Genomic DNA, 20286 nt, shown 5'->3' with positions numbered 1-20286 from the left:
CACAGTGGGTTTTTCTCCATCTGTATACCTGGTATCTTGCTTGGCAGCTGGCTGGTGGGTCCATGATTGGAAAGGGAAAGTGACTGGGGTCCATTGGTGTAGACAGGAGAACCTTCCTGTCTCCTCCACAGTGGGTCCTCTAGAATCCCTTTCTGTTCGCCTCTATTCCAGATCCCAAGAATCATGCCCGCCCTGGCCTGGGTTTCTCTCGTCCCCCGGTTCACATTGCTCGTAGGATCTGACCGAGGGTGATAGAGCTGACTCTATCTGTTTTACTGTGATTCATCAAATAGGAGAACTGCCCCTTTGCTCGACGGCTGTGGGAGGGGTAACTCAGGAGTCCCAGTGTGAAGCTTGAGCGTTGGTGCCTAGTGGACCTCCAAGTGGTGCGGTCGAGCAGGCAGGTAGATAGGACTTTGCAGTCGGGGCACGTGTTCTAGGCTTGCGACGTAAATTGGGGAGTGCTCCATGAATGAAGCCTTGACGCCGGGCGAGGCCCTGACGGAGTTACTGCAGAGAGAAGCGTCTGAAGCCCTGTGATGTGTCAACACCGGGATGAAAAAGAACCAGAAAGGAGACTCCGAGAGATCCGCCAGGGTAGGGAGGTAGGAAGAAAACAGCGTTCCGAAAGCCCGGCGAAGAAAGTCTTTCACGAAACAGGCCTCGATCACGCGCTGCTGACCTGTCCGGGAGGGTGAGTGGAGAGAACGAACGACACTGCATTTTGCAGCACAGCCGTCGCCAGCGTCGTTGACGAGGGCGCCTGTGGAGAGGCGTGTTGGGGCTGCCGGCAGCCGCTTCCTGGGCTGGCCCAGGACGAAAGGGATCCATTCCTTGGACAACTGTGAAAGGCCCCCTATCTTACCGTTGGGCTTTTTGGTGTAGGTCCGTCTAGAGAAAACTAGTTATCTGGAACTTAACTTGGTTATGGATAAAAACTTCCCATAATTTGATTTCTTAAAAAAAAAAAAAAACAACTATCAATGATAGTGTTTGGGAAGTTTTTTCTCAAAAGTAGTATATAGCTTTCTGTGAAGCATAGTGGCTGATTTATCATGGCTTCATAATACTCTCTGAGGTCAGATGCAGAACCTTTAAATATGAATAACATTTTATGAAAAGTTAAAGTGTTGTATTTGTCACTTCATGCATTTAATTGTTCTGTTCTTGTTAATTACATAACCCATTACCCTAAGGCCTGTGCTCTGTAAAGGTATACATAAATACCTGTAAAGGTATACATAAATCCAGTTGTAACTCCCTAGCGTCCCATTTTAAGATGGAGAGATTGAGTAATGAATGCAAACGGGTATGCATAAATTCCAGATATGTTCCTTTTAAGCTTTGCATTTGATTTAGAAGCATCTGATACTTACAAAAAAATCCAGAGGTGATTGATTTTTTAAAAAATGTTTATTTCTGTGGTGTGTGTGTGTGTGTGAGAGAGAGAGAGAGAGAGAGAGCGCGCGTGAGCATGAGCAGGGAGGGGCAGAGAGAGAGGAAAAGAGAGGATCCCAAGCAGGCTTCGTGCTCAGCACAGAGCCCGATGTGGGGCTTGATCTCACAACCTTGAAATCACGACCTGAGCTGAAGTCAAGAGTCAAACACTCAACAGACTGAGCCACCCAGGTGCCCCATTGATTGATTTTTTTTGTTAGAGTTTGGTAATTTACCATCATTTGACAGTTCAGAGCTTTTTCAAATACTTAATTTGTGTTTTACTTGATCTGAAATAAAGCTTATTTTGAAAATAATTAGTGCCACAATGAGTTATCACATATAATTTGAAAGATTATGCACTTAGTATATATTTTTGCTGTCCCCTGATTATTTGACTTTTATTTAATTATTTATTTATTTTAAATGTTTATTTTTGAGAGAGAGAGAGCAGAGAGGGGCAGAGAGAGAGAGAGAAAGGGGCGGGGGGGGGGGATCCTAAGCAGGCTCCAGGCTCTGCGCTGGCAGCACAGAGCCCCACGCGGGAACCCAAACTCACAAAGCGTGAGATCGTGACCTGAGCCGAAGTCGGACATTTAACTGACTGAGCCACTCAGGCGCCCTTGACTTTTATTTTAGATGTGTTAAGAATTGTTTAGTAAAGAACATCTTTAAAGTTTGCAGAATTATTTGTCAGTCTGCCCGGTTGACCCGAAATGTGTGTGTTCATTATGCTTTTTTCCTTTGTTTGAAGTCCAGGAGATTTAAAAAAAATTTTTTTTAAATGTTTTTTTAAAAATTTATTTTTGAAGGAGAGAGAGAGATAGAGCATGAACGGGGGAGGAGCAGAGAGAAAGGGAGACACAGTATTCAAAGCAGGCCCCAGGCTCTGAGCTGTCAGCATAGAGCCCGATGCAGGGCTCAAACTCACGAACTGTGAGATCATGACCTGAGCTGAAGTCGGACGCACAACCGACTGAGTCACCCAGGCGCCCCAAGGAGATTTTTGAAATAAGGAGTTAATTTTGTTAAATTGGATGCAATCTAGCTGTAGTTTACATTCCCCCCCCCCCCCCCCAGTTTGATGTAATAACTAGAAATTGAAAGTGTGAAATTACGGTACGCGGACTGACAGCACGCTCTAGTTGAATGTACTTAGTTTTCCAAATGGTAACTTCCAGATCTCACTTTCCAGTTTCTTTATCCTTTGGCCAGGAATGATGGAAAACAGTAAAATGAGACAGTATCCAGGAGCCTGTTGTTTTTCCTCAGAAGTGCTAACATCCCCCGCCTATTGTGTCATAGTTTCAAATAGAGCTGTGCTTCCCTTTGCAACTTAGGATCTCTGTCCTTTTGTCTGTGGGATTTTACTGCCTTTGCTGACTTTCACTGGGTGTTAATCATGTTATGATTTTGGATGGTCGTGTGGAAACTATACTGTTTTGCTAAATATAGCCAAAGAAATGCGCTTATCAACCAAGCTCTGTCACTTTAAAATATTACCCTGGAATATTCTAGAATTTTGCAAGGCCAAAAAGGGAAATCACTTCAATTCTTTTTTGGCTTTTTTATGTTTGTTAGCTTTTAATTCCATGAGGAGTATCTGAATGTGTGTTTAATGTGAAAATTTGGAACTTTTTAAAGCAGCTTTCCTCCATTATCTTTCTGTCCACCCAGGTTATTATTGCTAATTCCCTGACTTAATATTTTCATTAATATTTAATTGTTTTAATATTTTTAGACCTTTTCTTGGCCCTTGCGTGAATATATATTTGTATACGTGCATTGATACATACATTATATGCAAGTATATATGCGAAAATAACCACATAAACAAGTTTTCTATTTTTTAATTTTATTTTTGGAAATTAATAATTCCCTAGGAATTCATCCATTTCATCGAGACTTTGAAATGCATTGGTATAATGTCATTCATAACATTCTCTTACTGCTTAATTATCTGAAGAGTCTAACGGTGATTGTCCTCTTTTCTCCTGGCTTTGCTTACTGGTGTCCTCTTTCTGTTTTCTTTGGTCGGTCCCTGAAGAGCCTTAGCAGTTTTTGTGGTGCGTTTCAGAAATCTCTTTTGGGCCTTAGTAATCCCCTGTATTGTTTCTGTTTTATTAACTTCCACCCTCATTTTTATTACCCTTTTTCCTTCTGGTTAGATTTGCTGCTTTCTTTTAACCTCATTAAGGTGGGTATTGGTTTCCCACATTTTCTGCCATGGAGGCACGTATCAGACGTTCTCACTGCGCCCGTACGCACCCTCTTCCACCTGGCCACCTGCCTGTTCCTCCTCACCCCTCTCTGAATGGTGTCCTGTCACCACACACAGGCTCACTGATTTTTCCTAAGCTGTACCTAATTCGGTGCACACATTGAGGTTTTTTTATTTCATTTAAATACTTTTCGGTTCTTTTAGAAATTATTAAGTCCCTCTTTATAGTTCACAGTGTCATGCTTGGCTTCATGTCTTGATATGAGAATCAGTGTTTGAAGATTGTGGATCTCAATTTTGGATGGGTATTTTCTTATGGTTTCTTTCTACTGGTTCTTACCACATCTTGTATCCTTCTTTTCCTTCCCTTCCCCTTCCCCTTCCCCTTCCCCTTCCCCTTCCCCTTCCCCTTCCCCTTCCCCTTCCCCTTTTGTTTCTTTCCTTTCTTTGATGTTTGTTTTGAGAGAGAGTGTGAGCTGGGGGAGGGGCAGAGAGGGAGAGAGAATCCCAAGCAGGCCCTGCACTATCAGCACAGAGCCTGATAGGAGATCGTGACCTGAGCCAAAACCAAGAGACGGAAGCTCACCCCACTGAGCCACCCAGGTGTCCCCTGTCTTGTTTTCTTGGTTATCCGTTGGCTGAGTGGTCGAGATTGTATTTGAAAAATTCTGGGAATATTTGGAGTCTAGTTTTCTCCAATGTGGAATTTTTTATCACTGCACTTTAAAAAATTGTTTTCTTGTATTATTCGCTGGAGACATGCCATAATGCATATAATTATTTTTTTCTGATGGGCATTTAGGTAGTTTTTCGTTTTTTACTATGACAAACAGCAGTGCAGAAAGTATACGTATCATTATGGGATCTGAGGGAGCTTTAATAAATAGAAATCCTCCTTCTCTCTAAGGTTTGAAATAAATTGAAAAATAAAATGTAGAAAAAGGGGCAAACTATTCCCTTAATTACTGATGTGAGCTCAGTTGAAGTTTGTGGCCTTAGATCTGTTGATGAGGGGATTGGCCTGTTTGGATCTGCCACGTTGGGTGGGCGTCGCCGTCACAGCCAGGCTGGGTGGGCGCCGGCTGCCTCCTGCACCAGTTGGCGCAGCACCCACATTGCACAACACTGCAAAGCAGGGTGCTTTGCACGTAGGCATATGGAGGAGAACCCGTGTTCTGGGAAAGAAGAAGGAGCTGAGCTAAGGATAAGCCCATTTCGTATTTTTAACATTCATCCACTTGAATAAATAAAAAATTTGTTGGGGTAGAAGGAATTGGGGGCCAGAGTTACAGGGGCATGGGACCCGCTTCTGCCATGCTGTACATAGGTAGCACCTGGGGGAGGAGGAGAACGTCTGTACCGCCCTCTGCACTGGACACGCTCCGTCGGGAAAGTGGCCTTGTCGGAGGGTTGCCTGTACAGGTGGGTGGCGGGAGCCTGTGCTTCTGCTGGGTAGATCCTCACTGGGGCCCCACTCTCTGCTGAGCTCCTAAGTGGGAAAGAGAATGTGCCTTCGGGCCATCTTTATTTTCTATCCCCGGCTAGCTAGTATTTTTGTTGTAATTTTCTAGTTCAATTACTACATAATGGTCGGAGAATGGCTGTGATATTTGTGCTGTTTTGAATTTGTCTATTGCGTTTGTGCTTCGCGGACGCTGCCGTGTTGGTGCGTAGATACTTTATTGCTCCTAGATCTTTGTTGTGGCCTCCTCCTTCATCAAGTTTACACAGTGCTGCTTCTTTGCCCATTTAAAATGCTGCCTTTGCTTAGTAAGATTATGAGATGTTTTCTTTGTACTTAACTCGGAGATATACCATACGTGTCCTTCAAATTAAAAATAAATTCTTTTTTCTCTTTTGCTTTAGATGTTTCTCTAGTGTTCTGCTTATAATTGGGTTTTGCTCTGTGGTCCGTTTGGAGTCTTTTCCTTACTAGTTGATCACATCTTATTTAAATGTATTGATATGCTTGGTGTTTATGTCTGTCATGATTTTTTATGCCTTCTGATTTTGGTGGCTTTACGTTTAAAAATCATACTAAATATGCTATGTAGTTTTTGTTTGTTTTTTGTTCTATTTGTGGGTTTATTCTAATAATGGGAAAGGGTTGTTTTTTGGACCACCTGGTTATTTTTATTATAACTTTACATAGTGTACTCGATCCTTTCCTTTGGAAAGTTCTGTTGACGTCTTGCTATGAGCAGTTCCAGAACTGGTATATTTCCAGTTTAAATTCCTCCCTCCCCATTGCCCTGAACAACGTATTCATGGGTGTGTCTCCTCAGGCAAGGGAAAGGAGGAAAAGCAAACTGTTGGGATTATATCAAAACAAAAAGCTTTTGCACAGCAAAGGAAATCATTGACAAAACAAAAAGGCAACCTAGTGAATGGGTAGACATATTTGCAATTGATATGTCTGATATGGAGTTAATATCCAAAATATATGAATAACTTCTGTGACCCAACACCAGAAAAGCAATCTGATTAGAAAATGGGCAGAAGATCTGAATAGACAGTGTTCCAAAGAAGACACCCAGATGGTCAACAGACGCCCAAAAGATGCTCCGCACCGCTCAGCATCAGGGAAATGCCGATCAAAGCACCATGAGATGTCACTGCACACGTGTCAGAACGGCTGGTATGAAAGAGGCAAGAAGTAATGGGTTTTGGTCAGGATGTGGTGAAAAATCCTTGTGCACTGTTGGCGGGATTATAAATTAGTGCAGCCAGTATGGAAAACAGCGTGGAGGTTCCTCAAAAAGTTGAAAACAGAACTACCGTATGATCCAGCAGTCCCCCTACTGGGTATTTACCCAAAGAAAACAGAAACATGAATATATCTGCCGCCCTGTTTGTTGCAACATTATTCACACCAGCCAAGACATGGAAACAACCCAATTGTCCATCAGTAGATGGATGGATAAAGAAGATGTGGTGTGTATATGCTATGTGCCCGCCCCCCCCGCCCCCCCCCCCCCCCCCCCCCCGCCGCCCCGCACACAGACACACACGAATATTACTCAGCCATAGAAAAGAAGGAGGTCTTGCCGTTTGCAACAACATGAATAGACATGCAGGCTGTGATGCTAAGTGAGATAAGTCAGATGGAGAAAGATAAATGCCGTACGATTTCACTTATATGTGGAATCTAAAAAATCAAATGAACAAACAAAAAACTGGATGCTTAAATACAGATATTTAAATATTTAAATATTAAATACGAGAATAGACTGAGGTTGTTGGAGCGTGGGAGTGGGTAAAATAGATGAAGGGATCAAGAGGTACAAGCTTTGGGTTGTGAGTGAGTCGTGGATTTGAAGCGTACAGCATAGGGAATGGTAATATCGCGATAACGTCGTGTGGTGACAGATGGTGAGAGCACTTAGCGGGTGAGCACTGAGTGACGGACAGGGTCGTCGAAGTGCTGTGTTGTATACCTGAAGCTAATATAACATGGCGTGTCAGTTGTATTTCGATTAAAACAAAATTCTTCCCTTTTACTTTTCTCATCATGTTTCTTAGTGTTTTCTTTATAATTTTAAATTGACTCGTATCCATGTTACCTGATTTGTCAAATTTGAATTATCTCCATATAAATATAAATACGAATAATTGACCCCTGTTTATAAAAGATCAGGAAACTAGTATACTTTCTTGCATTGGATTTATCATTTTCATATTGTTCACGTGCTAGATTTTTAACAAAGAGGTCTGTTGAGGAATACCTAACGTATAGTAAGTTGCACGTGTTAACACGTACAGTGTGTTGACTCTGACCTGTGGACACATCACCACAAATCAAGATGGTGAACAGGCCATCACCCCCAGAAGTTTCTTCATGGCCTCCAGTGATCCCTTTCTCCTGCCCCTGCCCCTGCCCCTTCCCTGCCTGTCCCCACATAACTACTGAGCTGTTTTCCATCACTAGAGACTAGTTTCCATTTGCAGACGTTTTCATAAATGGAGCACAGGATGTATTAATTTGCCAGTTGTCTTTCAGCGTATTTTTGGAGTCATCGATGTTTCGCACGGGTCGGTCAGTAGTTGGTTCCTTTTTATTGCCTCGCCGGTGGATGTACCACATACAGCTGCTAGACGTCTGTGTGTAAGCCTTTACCGCCTTTACTGTTACGAGTCTTACCCAAAGAGTTTGGTTGTCAGTGCTTCCTCCGTCCACGTAGGGGTCGGCGGGCCATCCTGCGGGATGGTGAGCTGGTGAGGCTCCCTGTGGGTTAGCTGGGCATCCAGAGCTCCGCTTGTGGCTCTCGTTAACGGCGCAACTGCTGGTCGGGTAGTTGTGGGCTGGGACCTGGGCTTCTCCATTTCCATAGGCTTCCAGGGGATGCTAATGCTGTTGGGCCACACTGCTTTGCAAAGCAAGGACACAGGGCCTGAGACTTTGCGAAGCAAGGCAGGAATGGTGTATTTTTTCCTACCAGGTGAACGTAGACTACTTCTAGAGAGGTTTTCATCAGAAACTGAAAAAACTACATTTGTCAGGCAACATTTCACGTGCCGAGAAGTCTTTCTTTTCTTTTCCATCGCAGTGAACACCCGGAGTAGCGGTGGACAGTGGAGGTTCCCGTCCGGTTATGTTGAGTACAGTCTTCCAGACGGGGCTGGCGGGGAGTGTGGGGGCCTTGACCTTGCTGCTCTCTCTTCTCTGTGTTGCCCCGGGGCGGCTTTATTTGATTGGGAATTTGGGGAGGGACGGGTGATCTGGTGCTGGCCTTCTCTGATAACCTGCAGTCAGGCTCTCGGGACGGTCCGGGTCGGAGGTTTGCAGGGAAGTCTCAGGTCAGAGTCCTGCTCCAGCCAGCTGACCGTTGCCTTGCACCCGGTGCCCTTGGTTGCCTTGGTCGGGCTGCGTGGACTGCACGTTGCTCTAGGGCTCCCGGAGTTCACAGGGCTCCGAGCAGGTGTGCTGCTCAGACTTCGCCGGGGTGTCGGCATTTCCCTTCCTTCAGCTTCGTGGTCCCCGGGTCCTTGAGGAAGGACGGAAGGTGGCCTCGCAGTGCAGAATCCTTCCCCACGGGCTCGGGGTGCAGGCCGTGAGAACTGGTGAAGGGCAAGTGCCTGGAGTCAGGCCATCTGTGCTCCAGCGGTGGCCGTTCCCCGCAAGTAACGGCAGTTCCTCTGCCCCATGTCCCCGTTGGTGGTGAGGGTCATAACGGTTCTGATGTCATGAGGCTGGCCGGAGGCTTCAGTAATATTTGTCGGGTGATCAAGACAGTGCCTGCATGGAGTAAGCACTTTCTTGCACCTGCTAGATCTGTAGGTAGCTAGATGGGAAATGACGAAGGCAGGTACATAAGAGGTTGGCCTAGAAGCATCCAGGATCTTCCCTTAGATTGTACAGCGAGCGCTCCCTGACGCCCGGGCACGGTGGCTCCCATGTACAGACCTCCCCCCCCCCGCCCCCCTCCCACCGTGGGGCACACAGCCTCCTGACCCCTACCCCCCGCCGTGGGGCACACAGGCCCAGCACCTGCAGGCTTGGGCAGGAGCGGTTTTGTGTCTGTGGTTCCTTGGAAATGTGATGATGGGAACGGGGGAGGGCACTTTTGGCTGAAGGTGAAAGTTTTAGTTGGAGTTAGTGATAGTAGGAATTTATTATAATTTTCAGTTAACCTTGGCTTTATTTTTAATTTTTTTTTGGAATGATTTCAATGAAGTCAGATTTCATGTATATTATGTGGGCATTTCTTTTGAAATATTTGATGTCTCTGTTTTATATAAGAACCGTATTTAAAAATTGTGACTGACGCTAGCATTTTCCCTTGATAATCGGATTATTTTTTTCTGGAAACATCTGGAAGTTTCCGTCACCTGTGCTATCTCTCTCAGAGCTGAAAGTAGGCCTTCGCTGCTCCTTCCCCTCATTTGTGGTCTCCCGACTCGAGTGGCCCCCATCATTGGGCGTCCTCCTGCGGGCCACTGAGGTAGGCCAGAGCCTTCCTGGGCACCTCCTTTATTTTTCTCTTAAAATAGCAGAGCTTTAATTGTTTGCTTTAATTACATTTTTAGGAGCATTTCAAAGGATTGCTATCTTCTTTGTCACACCTGGCCCGTTTCCTGTACTGAACTCAAAATAGTGTCTGAGCCTGTGGGTTGTGCCACGTCGGGTCACGGGGTCTCGCCTTTGCGGTTGGCCGTCCGGCGTCGTCCAGACACACACTGCCGTCACACGCTGCCATTGCCGTACTGCTCAGTTTTGTGAGGTGGGGAGTTGGGCCTTCTGCAGTGTCTCGGCGAGTCCGCTGAGATTGTGAAGTGCTCCCAAGCAGAGAAAGTACTGGATGTAAAAACAAGCGTATGAGGTAACCATGAAACTAGTGTGCGCTTGGGGATGACTCATCTTTTCCTGAAGAAAATTTGCTAAGAGAAACGTCTCTCAGGGAAAGATTAGGATTATGTAAAATTGAAGATTTTTTTTTAAATTTAATTAAAAAAAAGTTTTTTTAATTGAAGTGTAGTTGACACACTAGAACTTCAGAATTTATAATCTTGTCAAATGGTTGAAATTCAGTTACTCATCGAAAGCTAATTAAGCTGTTCTGCTTGAATAATTCTTTAGTGGGAAAGATTTTATAGACTGCTTTATATAATGCTAGTTTATGTTGATCAGCCTTTGAAAGTAGCAGGTAATTTACCTGTTTAATGATTTGAGTGTGCTAATACTCTATTTTCCTTGTTCTTGTTTTGCATAAGGACCTGACGTTTCCTGTCATTTTATCTTATATATTTCACATAAGATGTGATGTTCAAAACTTATAGCCCCTTGAGAAAATTTCTGAGGTTTTTAACTATCAAATTCGAAAATAATTTGCATTGCATCCAAAGAGTATAAGCATGTAGGGAAAGTGTTTATTCTCTACCTTCAGAATTAAGAATACATGCGCACGAGACTCATTTCAGCGCCCCCTCCCCCCCCACTCCCCACCCCCCCCCCCCCACCCCCCCCCCCGATCCACAATCAGCACATTTATTTATTCCTCCTTAGTTCTTACCTGTTACTCCAGGTCAGGAGGAACCAGAAACCTGCCTGTTGCTCCGCCCTCTCCCCCATCATTTTATTTTCTCAACATAATGTTTATGGCACCTCTTACAACGCGAGGGAGGGTATATTGACTAATCCGTTTCGTTTGTGTCTTTACCTGCATTACCTCTTTTTTTCTTCTTAATGACATTTTATCCTTCCAAAAAAACGATAGCTTTTTAACTTTCTTTGGCTACGTGTGGTTTTTAAGGATGATCTTTCTTTGAGAATATTCACTAATAAAAACGTAGAGCAAAGCCTTGCCAAGTCTTTCCGAGGCAGCCGTCCCTGATGCGGTGTTGAGGACGTTACAGATGGCCAGGAGTCATAATCTTGCTGTATGCTTCCTGTTGTGCTTCAGGGCCTGTGAAGTTGTGGAATATTACTTTTGGAATTTGTGGGCAATTTATTCCTTCGACCCCTCTACTCAGTCTACATTTTCAGCGCACGGTTTGATGAGAAGAAAAATTCCTCTTTGCGTATGAATCTGTTCCTAATTTGGGAGGGTGTCTAAAGACTATGAGACAACCTCCGTTAGCTAAGAGTTGGAATTCTCAGGAACTGGAGCTCAGTAGTACGTATATTTCAGACCTGGGTTTGATTCCTTTAAACTCACCTTTGTGGTTTCTGTCTCTGACGAGCCGGCTTCCCGCAGGTGGCCGGCGAGTGCCTGTGGCATTTTCTTGTGGCCAGGAGGGGACACGGCCACTTCTTCTCTCTCCTGGTCAGGAACCTTTGCAGCTTTTCTTTTCCGTGTAGCTCCCTCGGGCTACATGTCTTCATGTTATGTCTTTAAAGTACTAAGTGAAAGAAGGGGATGAAAAAAAGCCAAGTAGGGAGACTACGGGGCGGCATGCGCTAGAGACAGAAGAGGCGGTCCCAGAGTAGAAAGAAGAATGTCATCGACCGGCATCGGTGCGACGTGAACGTCCGTTCCAGAACGGGCGGTAGGGTGGTAAGTGCTCTGATGGACAAGCGGGTACCGAGCCCCCTGGAGTGCAAAGGAAGGGGCTGTGAGCAGTGCCTGGCACGGCCCGTCGTTGTGGGCTGGGCGTTCAGGGCACAGGCCAGCTTGTCCGCAGGTATGGCTGGGACAGCTTCTGCAGGTGCTGTAAGTAGGATGGGGCCAGAACGTGGACTATGTGCCTGAGGCTGGAGAAGAGGTCGGGCTGGTGGACAGAACCTCGTTTATCGGGTGTCTTCTGTACCATGCTAATTGTTTCCTCCGTTTTTATCCCGAGTGTAGAACAAATCATTGTACAGTTCTGAAGCGGGTAGCATGACGGCGTTTGCCGTTTAGAACGATTATACTGCAAGAAATAGGGAAGATGCACAGGAAGGGGCCAGCCAGTCGCAGGCCCAGATGTACGCCGGTGAGAAATGAGGGGACCCAGAACTCCGGCTGCAGGAAAGGGGGGGACTTGCAGATTTGTGAGCTGTGGAAAGGAAGCCTTCCGTGACGACTTCTGGGTGTCTGTCTGGGGGAAGTTGGTGGATGGAAGTAGTGCCAGGTGTGAAAGAGAATCTGGAAGAAGGATTGACAAGCTGGCTTGAACATGATAAAGCATTCAAGTGGAGATGTCCCAACAGGCAGGTGCTTACAGAGATGCAGTTGAGGCTGAAGTTTGGGTTCGAGAGGGACATCTGGCCATCATTGGTATTGTAGGTGGTGAAGGTTACGGGTGGGAAGGAGACCTCCTGGGGAGCTTCTGTTGAGAGGGAAAGAAGGCTGAGGAATAACCAGAAGGTGAGGGAAAGACAGGAAAGTTGACAGGGACTCGCCAGGCAGTCGAAGAGAGGAACTCCCGGAGGAGCGCCCGGCACGAATGCCTGATCATCGGAGGCAGCAGGTTTAATAGGGACCAGATAGCGCCCACTGGTTGCAGGACAGCCGCACAGTGTCACTGGCAGGCAAAGCAAGAGCGGGTTTGGAGAGACTGGCAGAGGGGACTGAGGCTCTGCGGTGGGGGCGAGGGACGGTGGGGGCATCATTTACTGTCCTTCCTCGGGAAGCTGGTCCTAGAAGGACGTGAGCCGAGGCCGGAAGGAGGCCCAGGGAAAGGTTCTGATGGCAGAGACAGGAGACTGGGGAGGCGGGAGACTAGAGGAATCGAGAAATACCCGAGGCCTGTAGGAAGAAAGGATTGAGGGCCGAGGTGGCTTGTCGTGACTTGAGGTGACCTTGGAGCCACTCAGATTAGCTTTCTGTTATATTCTTGATCGATGTTTATTTGTTCGTGGTTTTTTTTTTGTCAGATAAAATTAACTGGATCCTGGTTTTCCATTAAATTCATTTCCTGACTGTAGACCCTGACGTGGCTGTCTGTTTCTTTTGTCACCGAGTGTGCCGTGAAGTGCACTCTGGGGAGCACGTGTGAGTCTGGCCTGGCCTCTCACACCCTCACTTCCCCCCCGAATGCGTAGACAGGTACAGACAGGTGGAGCGCACCTGTTCCACAGCCCCGTCCGTCCCTGCGCTCCCGGGAACACTCTGGCCTTCCGTGGCAGCCTGGGAATGGGCCCCGTCCCGGCCTGGTCACCCTTTGCTCTTAAAATAAAGCCGATAAATTCCCCCACGTGTGAATAACACTCCGTGGGCTTCAACAAGTTTGTGTATTTTAAAAGGAGTCAAAGAATCAACCTCTCTGACTGGAATTTCCTATTTCAGAATACCTGCGGCAGAGAGATCTTGAGGGATGGTACTCTCTGTGTGTCTATTTACTTCCTTGCTTCCTTCCTTACGTTTTATTTATTTTTAAAAACCGAGCTAGAATTGCTGTATAATATCATGTAAGTTTAAGGTATGTACGTGTCGCCGTGTTTGCGTGTTACGGTATGACTGTCCCTGCAGCAGCAGCCGGGACACGTGATTATTATTTCTTATTCGTCGTCAGAGCAGTAAGAGACGTACCACGTTCTGTTTATACCATAAGAAGTTTGGCCAGCCCCGCTTCACATTCCCATCGTCAAAATTAATAAGGAGTCTGCTTCGCAGAATAATTAACCAGTCAGTTTTTGAACCAGTTATGAAAGAGTTCTGTACAGAAGCCTCCTGAAAGTAATACTCGGGGCCAGAGAGAGTCTAGTTTTGAGCTCTGTGGCTGGCTGACGGCTCCCCAGCCGTGCTTCTGGGCAGGGTCTCGGAACTGAGAGCCTCTTCGTGTGAGTGTGCCCGTTGGTGGAGCTGGTCCTTTCCTAGCTGCCCGGTTGTGCTCGCTCCTCGGCGGGAGAGGTGCCCGGTGCCCCGGCCGCACCCGCACAGCCGCTGCCTGCTGTGAAAGGCTTCTGAGTTTGGTTTTCTTTATGGTGTAATTATTTTTAACATTTTATTTAAATCCAAGCTAGTTGACATCTAGTGTAATAATGATTTCAGAAATATAACTTAGTGATTCATCGCTTACGGACAAAACCCAGTGCTCGTCACAAGTGATGCCCATCCCCCCACCCTCCCTCCAGCAGCCCTCAGTTTGTTCTCTGTGTTTAAGAGTCTCTTATGGTTTGCCTCCTTCTTTCTTTTTATTTTTCCTTCCCTTTCCTTATGTTCAGCTGTTTTGTTTCTTAAATTCCACACATGAGTGAAATCATATATTTATCTTTCACTGACTTCCTTCACTTGGCATAATACACTCTAGTTCCATCCACGTTATTGCAGATGGCAAGATTTCATTTTTTGATCACCGAGTAATATTCTGTTGTGTATGTATGTATGTGTGTGTAATATACATTGTGTATGTGTGTGTGTACGTATACATACATATACACACCACATCTTATTTAATATCCATTCATCAGTTGATGAACATTTGGGCTCTTTCCATGCTTTGGAAATAGTGCTGCTATGAACATTGGGGTGTATGTGGCCCTTGAATCAACATTTTTGTATCCTTTGGATAAATCCCTAGCAGTGCTATTGCTGGGTCATGGGGTAGTTCTATTTTTAATTTTTTGAGGAACCTCCACACTGTCTTCCAGAGCGGCTGCACCAGTTTGCATTCACATCAACAGTGCAAGAGGGTTCCCCTTTCTCCACATCCTCGCCAACATCTGTTGTTCCTGAGTTGTTAATTTTAGCCATTCTGACAGGTGTGAGGTGGTATCTCATGGTGGTTTTGATTTATATTTCCCTGATGATGAGTGAGTTGAGCATCTTTTCATGTGTCTGGATATCGTGTGTTAACCATCTGGATATCTTCTTTTAAAAAAGTGTCTATTCATGTCTTTTGTCCAGTTCTTCACTGGATTATTTCCTTTTGGGTGTGGAGTTTGATAAGTTCTTCCTAGATTTTGGAAACTAACCCTTTATCTGATAATGTCATTTGCAGATATCTTTTCCCATTCGTCAGTTGCCTTTTAGTTTTGTTGATTGTTTCCTTCACCATGCAGAAAGTTTGTATCTTGATGAGGGCCCAATGATTCATTTTTGCTTTGGTTTCCCTTACCTCTGGAGACATGTCTAGCAAGAAGTTGCTGCGGCCAAGGGCAAAGAGGTTTTTGCCTGCTTTCTCCTTGAGGATTTTGATGGTTTCCTGTCTTACGTTTAGGTCTTCCATCCATTTTCAGTTTATTTTTGTGTATGGTATAAGACATTGGTCTAGGTTCATTCTTCTGCATGTTACTGTCCAGTTTCCCAACACCATTTGCTGAAGAGACCATCTTTTTTTCTATTGGACATTCTTTCCTGCTTTGTCAAAGATTAGTTGGCCATGCATTTGTGGGTCCATTTCTGGGTTCTCTGTTCTGTTCCATTGATCTGAGTGTCTGTTTTTGTGCCAGTACCATGCTGTCTTGATGATTACGGCTTTGTAATACAGCTTGAAGTCTGGGATTGTGATGCCACTAGCTTTGGTTTTCTGTTTTAACATTACTTTGGCTATTCAGAGTCTTTTCTGGTTCCATACTAGTTTTAGAATTGTTTGTTCTAGCTCTCTGAAGACTGCTGGTGTCATTTTGATAGGGATTGCGTTGAATATGTAGATTGCTTTGGGAAGTGTCGACATTTTAATGATATTTGTTCTTCCAGTCTGTGAGCATGGAATGTTTTTCCATTTCTTTGTGTCTTCTTCAGTTTCTTTCATAAGCTTTCTATAATTTTTAGAGTACAGATCTTTTACATCTTTGGTTAGGTTTATTCCTAGGTATTTTATGGTTTTCGGTGCAATTGTAAATTGGATCAATTCCTTGATTTCTCTTTTTTTGCTTCTTCATTATTGGTGTATAGAAATGCCACAGATTTATGTACTTTGATTTTATATCCTGCGACTTTATTGAATCCATCTATCAGTTCTGACAGTTTTTTGGTGGAGTCTTTTGGGTTTTCCACATAGAGTATCATGTTGTCTGTGAAGAGTGAGAGTTTGACTTCCTCCTGGCCGATTTGAATGGAGAGGCATGTTACCGCTGAATGAGACTGTCATTCTGAGTACCAGGGTAGTTCTTGAAGGATTCGAAATTTCGCAGTCACACCTAAGTCATTTCGAATAGGAGTGTGTATGAATCAAGCATCTCATAAAAGACTCCAGGCTCTAAGATTACAGCCAGAACTGTGAGTGTGTTAATTCGACAAGTATTTAGGAAAGAATTTCTGTAATATGGGAGGAGTTAAGATATTAGTGCATGTCTATATGGTGGAACTCTCTACAGTCAGTGCATGGTTTTGAAGAATCATGATGAAGGAAATGACTCTTTTGTTGAAGGCAAAAGGGATGCAAAGTTCTCTGGACAGTATCCCAGTTAAGAACAGGTAACATAGATTGCATCGTACGGTGACTGTCTTCCTGAAGAAACATAACCTCTTTCCTTCTGTTTCAGCTAATCTTCCAGTGCCGACGATTGCAGCGATAGATGGACTTGCTCTGGGGGGGGGCCTTGAGCTGGCCCTAGCATGTGACATACGTGTAGCAGGTGAGAATTAATCCCGGCGGTTATCTTCAGATAATTCCAAGTGATGTGTTCTGTTCTTTTCCTCTCGTTGAGTAGAGCATTTAGAAAAAGTCACCCATTGGGCTTAAGGGAGTGTTGAAGATCCCCACTTAAGGAGACAGTCTGGTCCAGTCTCTTGTTAGTCTCGGCCAGGGAGGGGACAGCCGGAATTGGGCAGGCAGACCTGAATTTGAACCGCAGGGCCTGCCCTGCTCAGAGCCGTCGGCTCCTCTACAGTGGGGGACCGGCAGGGGCCGCGGTGGAGATCGGGTGAGCTGACGTGTGGCACGTGCCCGGCCCCAGCACTTACCTCTGGTTCGCTGCGTCATGACAGCTTCACCGCCCTGAGGTCCACTTCTCGCTCGGTCTCCTGAAGGTTGGATGAGGTGATCATGAAAATGACAGGGAAAACAATTAATGCTGACCGTGTGCTGAATGTTGACCCTCATACTAGTCTCGGCACTTGACCTGCATTAAGTCGCTCATTCGGCCAAGTGGCGCTGTGCGAAGGGTGCTTTGGTCCCTGCGGAGGCTCGGGCCCAGAGAGGAGACGCAGCGCGCCCAGGGTCAGTGACTGAGCTGGGACGCCAACCCAGGCGCTCCTGTGCCGGGGCCGTCACGCCTGGTGTCCTGCCAGAGCCCTGGAGACTGCTGCCGCCAGACGGTCACTTCGGGGTGACGGACAGGGGCCCCAGGCCCAAGGACCGGGCGAAGCAGGCAGCAGATATATGTCACCGACCTCTCCTGGCTCCTGCTGTCACTTCTGAAGCAGCTGCCTGTTGAAAGTAGGGTCAATATGATGATGTTTTTAGTAAGTTTTGACTGTTCCTTGGGGTTGGTAGCTGCTGGTCCACGTGGACTTTCCCCTTCAGATCCCTAATTGTCTCAAATCCTGAGTTTTATTTTATTTTATTTATTTTTATTTTTTTTTTAATTTTAAAAAAAAAATTTTTTTTTCAACGTTTATTTATTTTTGGGACAGAGAGAGACAGAGCATGAACGGGGGAGAATCGGACACAGAATCGGAAACAGGCTCCAGGCTCCGAGCCATCAGCCCAGAGCCTGACGCGGGGCTCGAACTCACGGACCGTGAGATCGTGACCTGGCTGAAGTCGGACGCTTAACCGACTGCGCCACCCAGGCGCCCCTCAAATCCTGAGTTTTAAATGGAGAAGCTAAAGTCCGTGAAACCCTTTTCTGAAAGGGTGCAGATTCTGGGAATTAGGATAAGGGAAGTGGTCCAAGTGTGTTTGGATATGCAAATAAATAATTAAGATGTGTTAAAGTAGTCGTGAAAGCAAAATGCGGAAAGAGGAACGCTGCCCGGCTGTCAGAACAGTAAAACCATTTGTCAGAAGTGACTGGAGATTTGGTCCTGAAAAGGTGCCGTATCTGGTGTGATGTATTAAGCTGTTTGGCTTCGAGGACTCTTCAGGCAGCCGAAGAATGTTCCTGCTTGTCAGAAGCCTCTCTCCTCGTCCTCAATCGTTAGCGGGGTCTGAGCCTTCAAACGTGACTTGGCAGCATCTGGTCAAATTATGTAGTCACAGCCCTGGCCTTTCTGCATCAAAAATTAATTCTCTGCCGAGCAATTTTTAACAGAAAAGGTTATGTGAACCTCTTAATATATTTATCATTTAGAGTGTTTACCTATTTCCGTAACCAAATGCCTTCTGAAGTGACTTTTTAAAAGATTTGTGACACGAGTTTAATTAGTAAACAGAGTATGTGTAGCTTATTTTACTAACTTCTTCAAGTCCTAATGTTTGAATATATGATCCGGATGTTACTTAATTTTCTTCCTTCCTTTTCAGCTTCCTCTGCGAAAATGGGCTTGGTTGAAACAAAGTTGGCAATTATTCCCGGTGGAGGTATGAATTGTTCACACCCATCTTGATTTCTTCTCAACAACAGGGCATAAGGCAAAAATACGGCATAAGGCAAAAATACGTTAATTGAAGAGGCAGCATTTTGGATAAAGGGACTCATGCTGTACCGTTTGCTTTTGTAGCGAAGTCCCCGTTCACCACGTGCTCTTTTAGCTTAGGTAGGCAGGAAGATGGCGGGCGTGTTGGCCGTTGCTGTCTGCTTGCGGGGTCTCCTGTGCTTTTCTGTACAGTTTCTTAATTTTTCAATTATTGCATCAGTCACATTAGTCTTGGAGATTGCACTGATAATTTGAAACTTCGCGTGGGTGTATGAACGTACGTGCCCTCAGAGAGGTGCCCCCACAGACCCCATGGGAGGGGCGGCGGGGATACCCGGGCTTCGTGCCAGCTTTTCTGAGTTTCCCTGCAGCAGGGCAAAGGTTGGGGTGAGTGGATGGCCTGAATTTGGAGCTGAGGTGTTTCTTCTTTTTTTGTAAAGTTTATTTATTTTGAGAGGTAGAGAGTGAGTGAGTGGGGGAGAGAGAGGGAGAGAGAATCCCAAGCAGCCTCCATGCTTAGCACAGAGCCCGACGCGGGGCTGCATCTCACGAACCGTGAGATCGTGACCTGAGCCGAACGCTTAAGAGTCGGACGCTTAACTGCCTGAGCCACCCAGGCTCCCCAAGGTGTTTCTCCTGTCACTGCAGAAAAAGATAGGTGAACTGCTTCTTTCGGAAGACTCACTGAAGAAAGTAATTTTTCCGACAATGATAATGAAATCTCGCATCACCCGGTAAATCGGAAATTTTGGTTCTTTTGTCTGATGAGAGAACTTGGAGCTGTTCCTGTCTCGTGAAGTCGCTCTCCGAGAATGTAGACCTCATTTGAGATGTGCGTGTTGGTGATTTAGCAGTATGTGAATGAGATAACAGTAACGGTGTAAAAATTAAAAGCATCGTTTGAGTAGTCATGTTTGTACCTGAATAGATGAAAACTGTGTGTTTAACCTTATGCGTATAAGAGTATACTGATTAGGTGTATAAGTAGGAATTAAAACACAATTCAGTGAAAGTGGTGACCAGTAGGTCAATGTGTCAGACTCACTAGAAGGTTTCCACCTCGGTAACCCATGAAAATGCTATTCTTGTAGCATTTAAATACCTACCTGTTCCACCAGGCCAGTCTTTTCCACAGTGACTAATGAAAACACTCACAAAAGGATTTATATGGAAATGGATCCAATTGAAAAGAATTATCAGATAACTAATACTGGAAAAAAATCTAAATCTAAAAAGATTTAGAGAAAGGATGATATGATATGTTTCTAAAGTTCTTTTAAGAAGCATGCATTTATTGCTAACTAGGCTGCAACCAGCCCTAGAAAGATAGTAACTATAGGGGAGTGGTGACCCCCCAGAGACAGGTCAGCGTGGGACCTGTGAATGTGACCTTATTTGGAAAGGGGGTCTTTGCGGACAGGGATCTTGAGATGACCTCGGTCTGGATTATCTGGATGAACCTAAAAACTACTAACAAGCGTCCTTACAAGAAGAGAAGAGAGAGGAGAAGCGGGAGGGCCGCCTGGAGACAGAGGTGGGAGGGAGGCGCCTGCGAGGGCAGAAAGCCCAGGGCCGCTGGCTGCCACAGGACGCCGGGATGTCCTTCCTCCAAGCCGTCCGGAGGAGGCCAGCGCCGGGATGTAGACTCCTGTCCCCTAGAGCTGTGAGGGAAGACCGTTTCTGTGGTTAGAAGCCAGCGAGTTTGTGATCGTTTGTTACAGCAGCACCTATAGACCAACACGG

The 20286-nt window shown here is 45.6% G+C and overlaps 1 protein-coding gene across 3 annotated transcripts in view; it reads left to right on the top strand.

The window, feature by feature from the left end:
- The window catches only part of AUH (AU RNA binding methylglutaconyl-CoA hydratase), a 208656-nt gene that overhangs the window by 49680 nt on the left and 138690 nt on the right, over positions 1–20286 (top strand). For all 3 annotated transcript variants that reach the window (XM_042964066.1, XM_042964065.1, XM_042964067.1), the window contains exons 5-6: positions 16506–16598; positions 18431–18487. In XM_042964066.1, the coding sequence (XP_042820000.1) occupies positions 16506–16598; positions 18431–18487 (150 nt within the window). The remainder of the gene's footprint in view (positions 1–16505; positions 16599–18430; positions 18488–20286) is intronic.

Source organism: Panthera tigris, chromosome D4 (genome assembly GCF_018350195.1).
Source record: "Panthera tigris isolate Pti1 chromosome D4, P.tigris_Pti1_mat1.1, whole genome shotgun sequence".
In the NCBI taxonomy this organism is placed as follows: domain Eukaryota; kingdom Metazoa; phylum Chordata; class Mammalia; order Carnivora; family Felidae; genus Panthera; species Panthera tigris.
Note: the sequence above shows the minus strand (reverse complement) of the source record. Positions and strands in the feature narration are given on the sequence as shown.